The 12,137-nt window shown below is 42.0% G+C and overlaps 1 protein-coding gene across 1 annotated transcript in view; it reads left to right on the top strand.

The window, feature by feature from the left end:
* The window catches only part of KLF3 (KLF transcription factor 3), an 87,301-nt gene extending 76,318 nt beyond the window's left edge, over nt 1–10,983 (top strand). Inside the window, exon 6 of the mRNA XM_078678345.1 lies at nt 5,174–10,983. Within this exon, the coding sequence (XP_078534471.1) occupies nt 5,174–5,355 (182 nt within the window). The 3' untranslated portion in view covers nt 5,356–10,983. The remainder of the gene's footprint in view (nt 1–5,173) is intronic.
* Nucleotides 10,984–12,137: the final 1,154 nt, after the last annotated feature.

The following is a 12,137-nucleotide window of genomic DNA, read 5'->3' as shown; positions in this document are numbered from 1 at the left end:
TGGAAATTATTACTATAAAAACAGTATTTATTGATTGTCACCCTAGATGCAGTTCCCCATTTTTTGTTCCTTTCTGCTGTCGATCTTTTTTCCTTTGTGTCTGTTGTTTCCCACCGTTTTATTTCCATGTTTATCATTTTATTTTACATCTCTCTTCATACTCTCGTTTCTACTTCTTATCCCCGTTTGTTTTCTTGAGTCACAGCACTTTTGTGCATTTAAGTTAAAATTTGGAGCACTAAAAATAGTTATTATATACGGGTGCAAATGGCAGACTCAGATTTATGGAATCCGAATTGTTGGATATTTAAGTTAACTACCGTGAAAAATCTGCAAGTATGGTGCATTTTCTGCAGTCTTATATTTATGGGCAAGGTATGATGGGTGCCAATGCGCGCGCACCCTTTGTGCCTCCCCTTAAGCACAATGCTCCAGTGTTCCCTCGAGTCAAGTCCCCTAACTCATGCAGAACACAGCACATTTAGTATGAAGAGCAGGTTTGCACCTTCGCAATTGCAAATAAGTGTATATAAATATGAACCGGGGTAACCGGGATTCCTGTGCCTGCCCCCGCAGAAGACTTCGTGTGTAGGGGTTGTGGCAGTACTGGGGAAGACCCGAGGGGGCTCTGAACTGTGGATTTTCCTCTGAACTGTGGATTTTCCTCACCTCTCAGCATGTCTGTTGCTTGCACCTGCCATCGTTTGCCACTCCAGAATGTGTCACCCCACGCAAGCATCTCCAATCCCGCGATGCACCAAACCGAGGCATTATGGGTCAGGTAGTCCATTCACGCAGGACTGCTAGGGAGTGCCCAATTTCATCAGGGGGTGGAGCAAGGCATAAATATCAGCATGGAGACAGGACCGCCAACGCCGCAGCACTTTCAGTTGAAGAGGGGCGCTGAAGAAGGCAGACACGCCGAAATGCATTCACCCGGGACATTTCCTCAATAAAGTGCTTTCTGGTATCTTCCCTTGGGTCACTGCTCTTTCCTATCGGAGGAGGTGAAGGTGATGAAATTATGCGTTAAGCCTAGAGCGCATTTCAGCGACCCCCGTCATACAAGAGGTTCAAACGCCCTGGCAAACTCGTCTGAGCATTTCTTGTGGATTGTGTTAACGATCACGTTTGAACCCACCTCTACGCTTGGAGGATCCAGCGGTTGGGAGATATTCTATTCTCCTACTTGGGCAACCGGGATTCCTGTGCCTGCTCCCGCAGAAGACTTCGTGTGTAGGGGTTGTGGCGGTACTGGGGAAGACCTGAGGGGCCTCTGAACTGTGGATTTGCCTCACCTCTCAGCATGTCTGTTGCTTGCGCCTGCCATCGTTTGCCACTCCAGAATGTGTCACCCCACGCGAGCATCTCCAATCCCACGATGCACCAAACCGAGGCATTGTGGGTCAGGTAGTCCATTCACGCAGGACTGCTGGGGAGTGCCCAATTTCATCAGGGGGTGGAGCAAGGCATAAATATCAGCATGGAGGCAGGACCGCCAATGCCGCAGCACTTTTAGTTGAAGAGGGGCGCTGAAGAAGGCAGACACGCCGAAATGCATTCGCCCGGGACATTTCCTCAATAAAGTGCTTTCTGGTATCTTCCCATGGGTCACTGCTCTTTCCTATCAGAGGAGGTGAAGGTGATAAATATGAACATATGTACTTCAACACTGTAAGTTAGAGGATGAATGTTGCCGACTGTGCAAGTAAGAGTACGTACCTCTGTAGCAGACCCAGGAGAGGTGAACCAGGATGGAACAACAGGACAACAGAACTGGAGTAAGTGGAACAGGAAGAAGGGTTCAGGAGATAAGCAGAGAGGGAATTAGAAGGAACATCCAAAAACAACAAATGCGTACATAGCGGGAACCCAGCTGTAAACTGCTACCACAGCTAAGGAGGACACAAAGGCACACAGTTGTCAAGCAAATATGTTTTGATTTGAGCTGTTTCTTTACTGTTGTGGTTGAGCCGAGAGTGATCCACCTCCGCCATCTTGGATAGGGAAGGTCTCGTTCTCCAAATCAGTTAATACACAAAGATGGAACCAGAGAACGTCAGCAGTCTTGCATGCAGCCTGCGAGTACAGTTGCCAGCACAAGTCTGCTTTCCATATTCCCCAGGTCTTCGAGTAATGTAGTGAATACTTCTTTTACAGTGACATGGGAGATCACTTGGAGGGTAATTACAGCGATAATCCCTTTAATCCCCGGTAGTTGGATAAATACATATGACCTGATAAAGCAGGAATCGGAGGCCATTGAAAAGATGGCAAATACAGACTAAGTCAGAACACTACAGCCGTTCCATCACACATAAAAACTGACCTCAGCCTAAACTGGTATTATCCCATCGTGTGAGTATCTTTGGAAGCAATTTGTCGATATTCAGGGCATATGGGTGACTTAGCTGCTCTCAGCCATATCTATTTCAGACATCCATTGCAATTTCCTGGTTTAGGTCCTTTCTCCCAGTTGTTCATATGGATAAGCTTGTTCAGAGATTATAGCTTTCTCAGTTGCAAATGTAATCTGAATATACCTTTAGTAATTTGATATTTACAAAAACAAGTTTGATTGGCGTCTTATCTGTAGATGCCTTCTCCTGGACTTCTTTGTTGTCCACCAAGTGTAGTAATACTGTTAGACTGAAACTGTCAAGCATAGTTAGTTTAAACCTTTCTCTACAGATATCTCTTGTGTGTTATTTACCCAGTTTCCATCATCTTGCCAAGTTGATCCTGTTCTGGTTACTTGGTTACAGTAGTCCATCAGTACTGTGGACGCCAAAAGCATTGATGTAGTGTTTCCCAGTGTCTGCATTGACACCATAACAGATATTTAAAAAGTAGTCCATACATTGTAGAGCACAGCTTTAACAAGTTAAACAACTTGGCCCAAGCCTGGCCTACAGAGTCCTTCAAATGAAACATCTGATTTCCTGTGTTTAACACTATTCGGATGGCATCCCCATGCCTGCTTTTCCTTTTTTGCCCCATTCAGAATTCCATGATTTATACCAGGTTGATTATCATTGTTTGCATTTTGATTTCCATTTGAGTTTGTCTATCATTTATTTTGATTTCAATAATTCACATTCTTATTTAGACGTTTGTGTTAATCTAATTCTATGTTCCTCCCAGTGAGAATTTCTGATTTAATTCCAGTTTAATTTGTCAGTTTTCTTTTCACGTTTCTCTAGCCAATTCTTTTGTACCAGAGTAATTATTCCCTTTCACTCCCTGAGACCCTTTTTTCCTTGCCAGTTTTTTCCTAAAGTTGTCAATTTGAAAACAAAATGCAAAATGTTTTTTCACATTTCCCGTGTTTTATATGATCCATCTCGGAGGCAATTCCTTGGATGTTTATTAAGGCTGGCATAGTGCTAGTAACTGTTCAAAAACTTCAGTTAGGAGATTTCCTTTCGGGATTCTAATTCAGGTTCAGAAAAATATAGTGCAGGTTATTGCTTTAGTGTTGTCTTGCATACCAATGCAGTAGGTTTAACCCCGTTTTATTTATTTATTTAAAAGGTTTTATAGAGCGCTGGCTAGACCCAAGGGTATCCGAGCGCTTTACAACGGTTGGGTAATGAAAAAAATTGCAATAATATAACATTTGTACAGAAAGGTAAAATGCAAGACAATTAGAGCAATCTACACAGTGCAGTTTAAACATGGGAATGAGGATAAGGAATACCATTAGGCCATAGCAAGTATTGAATAATTAAACTAGTATAGATGGGGGGGATTTGAGGGGAGTATAAAAGTAGGCGAGTAACTTAGGAGCGTGATGGGAAAGGTGATGGCATGCAGGAGTAGGCGATTATTACAAGGGAACTAGAGGGGGGAGGGTAGAAGTATATGCAGGAATGAGAAGAGGGTGGGGAAGAGAGTCCGGTGAAATGTAGCGGGAACCTAGTACAGTCTGGGTCGGATTGTGAGCCTTATTAGCTGGCAAGGATTAAGGACCCCAGTATTTGTTGAGAAGGTGCAGCTTGAGGTCTTTTTTGAAGCTGAGGTAGGAGGGGTTGCAACGCAGAGCTTTAGGGACTGAATTCCTGATAGTAGGTTCATTTCCAGCGAAAGAGCGTGTTTGTGTAAATTTCTTGTTTAACAAGGGAGGGACTAGCATGAGAGCATTGGTACTCCTCATTTCTCTCGAGCAGCCTGCTTTGTGGAGTTTATCTGAGAGATACAATAGGGTGAGTTGATGAAGGGCTTTATGCGTAATGCATGCAGTCTTGTAGGTGGCTCTGCCTTCGATGGGAAGCCATTTGAGGCCTTTGAGTGCCGGGGAGATGTGGTCAAACCGCTTACAATCCGTGATAAGCCTGGCCGCGAGGTTAAAGACTGATTTGATTTGGGCTAAGTGGACTTTTGGTGTTCCCGAGAGAATGGCAAATTACCATAGTCCAAGCTAAGACAGTACCTGTAATTGAACAACTAATTTGAAGTCCTCAGCAGGAATGAAGGGTTTAATTTTCTTGAGGGGCAGGAGAGTGAAGAGAGCTCCTTTGGCCTAATATTTTATATGTGGAGTAAGACTGTTCTGGTCAATGCTTATTCCGAGGGATTTAACTGCGTTAGAAGTGGAAAGGGAGCAGTTGGGAGCTTTAAGGTCAGAGATCCAGTGTTGAATGGGGAGCTGGTTGCTTTTAGGAGCGAAGAGAATGATTTCCGTTTTTTTAGGGTTGAGTTTAAGGTGATTGTGATGGAACCAGTGTTGAATCTAAGTCCAGGCATCATTGAGGTGCAGAATGTCGGCATGGGAACCCCATATTGCCCTCTGGACAGATAGCTCAAAGCTGTTTCTCCCAGGCTTTAAAATGAAAGACTTTTACACAGATACTGTAATTTTACAGATGGAAAAACACGCTATTAGGCAGATGTTTTTCAGAAAATTGATGACTATTTCTTGAAATGCTATTATGTTTCATATGGTGTGTCACCAAAAAAGAGACAAAGTTTCAATTTAGGAGTCTTTGTTGTCTGTGCATTACTTCAGTTCCAGAACCCTAATGTTATTTGAAAATACACGTTTAAACTGTAAGCCATGATGTCATAATCTCCAGCACTCTACAGACTCTTTTTTCAGTGTCTCTAAATCTTATTATTTGAATCGTAAAATATTTTAGCATTGTAATCATTTTTGTATGTTCTTTCTTTACAGGGGAGAAGCCCTACCAGTGCACGTGGGATGGATGCACGTGGAAGTTTGCACGTTCTGATGAACTAACGCGGCATTTTCGGAAACATACCGGGATAAAACCCTTCCAGTGCCCGGACTGTGACCGCAGCTTCTCTCGCTCTGACCACCTTGCCCTCCACAGAAAGCGGCACATGCTTGTGTGAGGACCCCACATCATCCCCAAAACTCTCTTATTTTTTTATACAAGTGGTGGATTCAGCTGGCCTGAATTCCAAAGTTTGTATGCCAATGAGATGCTTCCGTATGGTCAGTAATAATTATTACCCCTCATTGCTCATACCACGGGTCAGACCTAATGAATGTGAACATTTTTCTGAGGGTTTCTAAGCAGTTCCTCCCCGGAGTGTACCTCAGTGAACGAGGAACCTTGTACAATAACACTTTACTGCTTTGTATGTACAACACATTTTGTGATGTAAGTAATCGGTCGATTTTAATTAACCTGTAAATGTATTTAAATGCACACAGTATGTAGACTGCTAATTCTTGCCACAGACTTTCTAACCTATGGCCTGTGATGGATTTAAACCCATCATATATCTGAACGGTGCAATGGACAGATGGTTCTCGGGCGGTTGCTTATCTAGGTGTGGTTAAACAATACGTTTATGATGTTGCTTGCCCTGGCCTAATGGTGGTGCTGTTTGGTGGGGAGGAGGGGAGCTACTGTCCCGACCGACAAGGCGACCCAAAGCAATGGATGCTCTACCTTAGGAACAGCTTGTGTAATTTTAAGGCCCACAACCTTTTGCTGTCGAAAAACAATAGTCTCGGTGGCTGGAGCTTTGGCACGTGTGGAAAGGGTTTTTCACCTGCTCTCCTCTAAGAAGTGCCACAAACCAGGGTGCTACACAGACAAATGCTGGACGGAATGCTGAATAAATCATACATTCACCCCCAGACAAGATATATTTTGCTCACCATGCCACGCCAGTTTTGACCCAGCCATATACAAATCATTCTCGACCCTGCTCCTCATGGGAACAGTCCAGGCCGAACTTCCAAGCCAGGTCCTCCGAAACCAAGATGAGGCAATTTCATGGGGCTCATATTGAAGCACAGAGAACTAGTATCACTTTATTTTCTAAGAAATTATTTGGCGCCAAAATGAATTTTCCTAACGAGGATCTACTAATCAACCAGACACTCTGTACGTAACTGGTATGTGAAAGTGCCTATTTTAAACAAAGTGAATGACAATGGCCCCTTTTACAAATAAAAACCAACATGGGGCATTTCTGGTACATCAAAGCGGCACCATATAGCATGAAGGTGGCATTCCAGCAGGCCGGTGCCAGATCGCTCATAACATCGCCCTTGTTGACAGCTATGGTGGCATCCAAAGGAATAAACACCGTCTTTGTGTGTGTGTGTGTGTGTGTGTGTGTGTGTGTAAGTGTAAAGAGAATACTGGAAAAAATTTGTGATTTATGAATAAAACGAACAAACACAATGTTTTTCTCCATACGTTGGCTGTTACCATTGCATGGTATCATTTTGTACTGTGATAATTTGGTTACGTTACGCAAATAATGCAGTGTGTACATTGAAAGCCTTTCACCGTGAGATGCTGCATAGAAAAAAAGTGGAAGTCAACTCTCATGAAGAGCCTGTGCTGTGCTACTCCTGTAGATGTAATTCTGAATGAACTAAGTGCCTATACCCCCCTCAGAAGTGCAATTACTGGCCTAATCAAAAGAATGACTGATCCAATGAGAGGGGAAGGACTGCCTCCTCCTTAAATGTGTCACTCGATTGAGCAGCATGTTTGTGTTCTCCTGAAGTTGGACATATAATCTGAAGTTAATGTTGCAGTCACACCCATTTCCAGTTTCTCTTTAAACACTGCCCTTGGGTGTGACCCAAATGACAAACAATGACTGAATCTGTTGCAGGAGAAAAGCTCATCCTAAGTGGGTCTGATTGTAAAATGTTATGCACTGCCTCATCATGCTGGGTGAACCATCATAAAGATATTTCATCTTTTATTAAGTGTATATCCGTCCCAGCGAAAGAATTTATGACACTTTAGAGTCAGCATTACAGAATGTTTCTGCTAAATGTTGTTCTCAGACCCCCCCTCCCCCCTCCAAAATCCACACAACTGACTTGCCATTATCACTCAGCAATGTTCTCACAAAGACATGATGGCTGTGTATAAGGATGACTTTTATGTGTTCTCGACATTACCTATTCACTAAAATTTGAGCATAATACATTTCCAGATGCACTTTTTGTTTACTTCATTCAGACCACCAATATCAGCCATGTTGAAATATGGGATGTAAATGGTCTAATGTAGCACTGAGTGAAAACAAGTTTCCAAACCACAATTTCTGCGCAGTGTGGAACTTATATTCTTACACAACTTTGACCTTCCAGAATATCTATTGTGATATGTGAGATTTAACAATAACTTGACTGTGTTGCTAAACTTTACTAGGTTTAGTTATTGTTTTAGTCCATCATTTGTGTTTTTTTATATCATCACTATTGAGTTTCACCTCACGAGTTGGCAGGGGCTATAATTACCAAGCTTGTACTGAGTTCTTCTCTTTGTTGAATGATGAGGACTGATCAATAAGAACAAAAAACATTGGATAATCTCAATCAGTCAAAAATAATTGATTTCAAAATTCCCTTAGAGTAGTAACGACATAGGAATCAATGAGAATACATGTGCATATTTACTAGTCGACTGTACTGTTCACAGAGGCAATGCTATCGGACTGATCACGCATCCCTGGTGCGTCCTGTCACATGGCTTTGTTTTAAGTGTTGTTACTTTGCAAATCGGTACCTGTTCGTTTCCACTTGCCCAAGTGTTTTGTGTACATGAGTTGTTGAGAGGGAAGTTTCTGTGTCTTAGTTGTGAATTCCAGGTTTTGTATGACGTGATTTACTTAATCTGGTTTGAGATCCCGCTGCAGTATGCTTCAAACTATTTATTGGAATTGGAACAAAAGAGCAAAGCTGTGCACTCCTCTGAAAGGGCACCCTAGGCTGGGACACACTGCCAAGTCCTCCAGCCTGCCGTGTGGATCAGTGAGACAGAGGCTCACGGCTGACCTCTTGATTTGATCTGCAGGTTACAGGTTTGAATCCAGGCATGGCCGAAAAAGCCTTCTGTCCTATCACTCTTGGCAAATTGAGTTCCAGTAATCTGCTTACTCTAGCAGTACCTGTTATTTACATCTCTTAAAAACGAAAGAAGCGCTAACTGAAGGAAGTCATTGTGATGCCGTCATGAACCCTAGTAGTTGTAGGTGTAATTTGAATGCTTGGTTCAAATGTTTTTCTCAGGATCTAATTCTGGCCTGATACATTTGATAATACTCCTTTTGCAACATGTCCATCTTAAAGGGTCTGGTGTCTGTAGTTGCAATTTTTGGTCCATTCCCAGCTTCTTGCAGATTTATCAGTCAAATGCAACAGTAACGGTCAGGGCTAAGGCCTGAAACCTGCCACCTTAACCTTTAGTAGAAGAGCCAGCTTAAACCCATGAAGGCATTCTTCTCCTTATATAGCCGGACAGACTATGTTGAATGGACAACAGTATGGGCCTAGATTCACTTTAGTTTGTGTAACACACGGGTACATCAATCAATCAGTTTGCAGTACAGTTGGTTTCTAAATTCACCTTTAGATTGCGGGGCGTAATCAATAGTATGATTAATGATCTAAATTCAACACTGCGTGAATTTGCAAGCACCATTGTCTAGGTATCGGGGCAGAATGATGCCCTAGTGTCAAGCTGTTTATCGCGTTATCGCTTGTTCTTTGGTGCACTTTGAAGCAGACGAGAGGGGTCAGTGGGCAGCATGTCACAAATTGGAATCTCCTTTCAGATTTATTTCCTTTCGAGGCCTGTTAAATTGGCATCATTCATTCAATCAATCAATCAGGATTTGTAGAGTGCGGCTGCTTCACCTGTGAGGGTCTCGAGGCGCTGTCTGACAATTCAATGAGTTGGATGATAATTGTTCAATGTTTCAAAAGGCAATTCTATTTGTTGTGAACTATATACAACTAGTCATTCTTATTCTACAGTATTGTCTCTGATAATCTGGTGGCACTGGTTTTGCTGCTAGTTTGTTCTTTGGGCAAGAGCTCTCCAATTTGAGGTTTGGTAATGCTATACTTCGTGAATCATTTATTTTAACTTGCAGCAGTTAAAAGTACTTGCATATTCTCTGAAATATAGATGTGGTAAGATTTGAAATAAAGACAGGGGACCATAGCTGGAACAAAAAGAAGATGGTCAGCTTTGCGGACGCAGGCCTTCATGAACAGTGGCCTGGAAAATGGGCCAGTATTTCTCCATTTCTGGAGGTACCCATATCAGGGGTACTGGTAAATTGCGATTCTCCTATTAGCATGACTAGAGAATCTGGATTTCATTAAAGACACGGAGGCTAACATTATACAATGCAAATGCAGGCCTTACCTCAGATTTCCGGTGTTTGAGGAGCTAAAATCTCTTTGTGAAAAAGGTGTGTGGTGGCACTATAACTCAAGTGGAACTGGTAACTTCTGTAATCCGTTGTGTCAGAAACGGGGCCAGTAACTCTATACAGGGCACGAGTCCTAAAAAGAGAAGTGGGGGACGCTGTCACCGTAAGTGACGGCATGACAGGAAGTGACATCACGAAAGGTGCGCTCCGATCTCGTCCCAGAGAGGCCAAAGAGTGAAGTCCAGCTGTTTGGCAGGGGGGACGGCATCCACCCGGTAAAATAAGTGGGGGGACACCGTCCACCCACGTGGTACCCCGACTCGAGCCCTGACTCTATAGCTGCAAACCCTGCTTGTTTCTTTGAGAAGCACTATTTGATTTCTTGTAGCAAGTCCATAGGCAAACCAACCTGAAAACCATACAGAAGGCATAGAGGAGCAAACAATGGACATTGTGACGAATGTCTCTCGATTTGGTCTTTCGCATGAAATTCGATGTATGGACCGCATCAGGTGTATAGATTAGCAGTCTGTGCCATATGATTTCTTATGGGTAACTGCAAGTAATTAGCCAGGTTTAATTGTGTCAATTTGGAACTCATGAGCACTTAATGAATGTCACTGCTTACAAAAAGTCTGACCATTAACCATTGAATTGTTCTGCTGGAATCACTCAATAGATTTGTTTTGAAAATAAAAATCCACATTCTCCACTCACTATTGTTAAATCGCATAATTTGTCAAAGTATCTACATCTACGCTCAGACCTGTCATATTTAATTATTTATCGGTTACATATTGATTCAGTCAAAATCACAGTGCCATGTTGTATCTTTTCCCTAGGACAGAGCTACAAATATGCCTTATGTTCTACAAATCCTAGCACTTTTATATTTATACACATTGAATTTGAATAATGTTAGAGGGTCAAAATAATCTACCTGCTTAGCATCTCTTGAACTATACCTACATCTTTAGCAGGGCTATAATATTTAGTTTTCAAATGTATGAACTATGCAGAAAGTTTATTAAATTGTAATATATATTTTATAAGCTGGATAAGACTGAATGGGTAATTATAGGTTTCTAGCATGCGTTGGTATATTTTTGTAATGTACGGAAATATTTTTTCAATCTTAATAAAAGATGTGAATGTTTCATGTACTTTCACTGTTTCTACTTTGGTAGTCTGATGGGAACGCAGAAACGACACTTTGTCATATCAAACTGTGAACATAAATTTGTACTGTACAGTCGTCCAATTCATATATGCAATATATATGTATTATAAACTTGTTAATAAAACCATATGAATGCATCTGGTGTGTGCACGTTCATTGAGAGACTGCAACAGGCAAAATATTTTTGACACCACATATTTCCATTTCGATATTGATTACTGCATATTCATTTTTAACTTTGACCCATTTTATTCTCTATAATTGATTGATTTCAAGATCCTCCAGAAGAGTATAACAGGCACCTCAAGTGGGGCTCTTAATACAGGATGCCCACACTTTACTTTAATCGGATAACAGTAATTCTATTTATTTAAGCTCTGATGAGATCTAAAATGGTAGTTTGCGGACATTACCCCACCAACTTGTTTCCTGTATGGCATGGTGTGACTGAAGCTGTGGTTCACCCTGTCTCCTCTGACTCTCCTGACTGCAGGTCATTTGTTGGGGCGTGGTGAGGTGGCCGATAACAAAACATCATAGCTGCAAACAAGATGCCTAATAAAATGCCCTCTTAAAATGATTTCAAGGCAATTTTAAACACAATGAATACATTTTTATTACCACCGCTGTAGTAAAAGAATTGTATTTGAAAAACGTGTGACAAGGTTTCTCTTTTAAGTCATTTCTGGTTTTGCAGTGTGAACCACTTATAGATTCATATTCTTGAAAATACCCACATAACTTGTGCCATGGTGTGAGAGATTCATCCCGCGGATGAAAAAGACCAGGTTTACTACGCTACTTACTCTGGGACGATCAGGAATCATGTGGCTCATACTACGAAAAAGTCTAGTCACATACTCTTGAACTTCGGATGCAAAAATGTGGTGTGCTTTAAATCATGGCCTTTATTAAGAACTAGAACTTATGTGCTATGATGTAGTCCTATTACATATACTGGCCATAGGCAATACACATAACAACATTGGCTTACTGTGAGCTAAAACAAAACATCATAAGCCTTGAAATAAGTGTCCTCCCTCCAGAAGATGCTGCATTGAGTACACTGACAATTGTGGTGTCGCTCCAAGCCTCCGCCCGACTTCCATGCTCCACCAGCATACCAGTTGATCTATATAGCCGGTACTTGGTTCACTTTGGGGTCGCTGTAAAAATTTATCGCCTAGGTCACCGACTCAAGACACCGGTGTTCAATCATATTCCCTGAGTCACCAGTTTTGTGGTACTCCTTAATCTGTGCATTGCTTGGTGTAACCGGCTGGCACACACT

The sequence above is a fragment of the Lissotriton helveticus genome, chromosome 2_2 (assembly GCF_964261635.1).
Source record: "Lissotriton helveticus chromosome 2_2, aLisHel1.1, whole genome shotgun sequence".
NCBI classification, from domain to species: Eukaryota; Metazoa; Chordata; class Amphibia; order Caudata; family Salamandridae; genus Lissotriton; species Lissotriton helveticus.
Note: the sequence above shows the minus strand (reverse complement) of the source record. Positions and strands in the feature narration are given on the sequence as shown.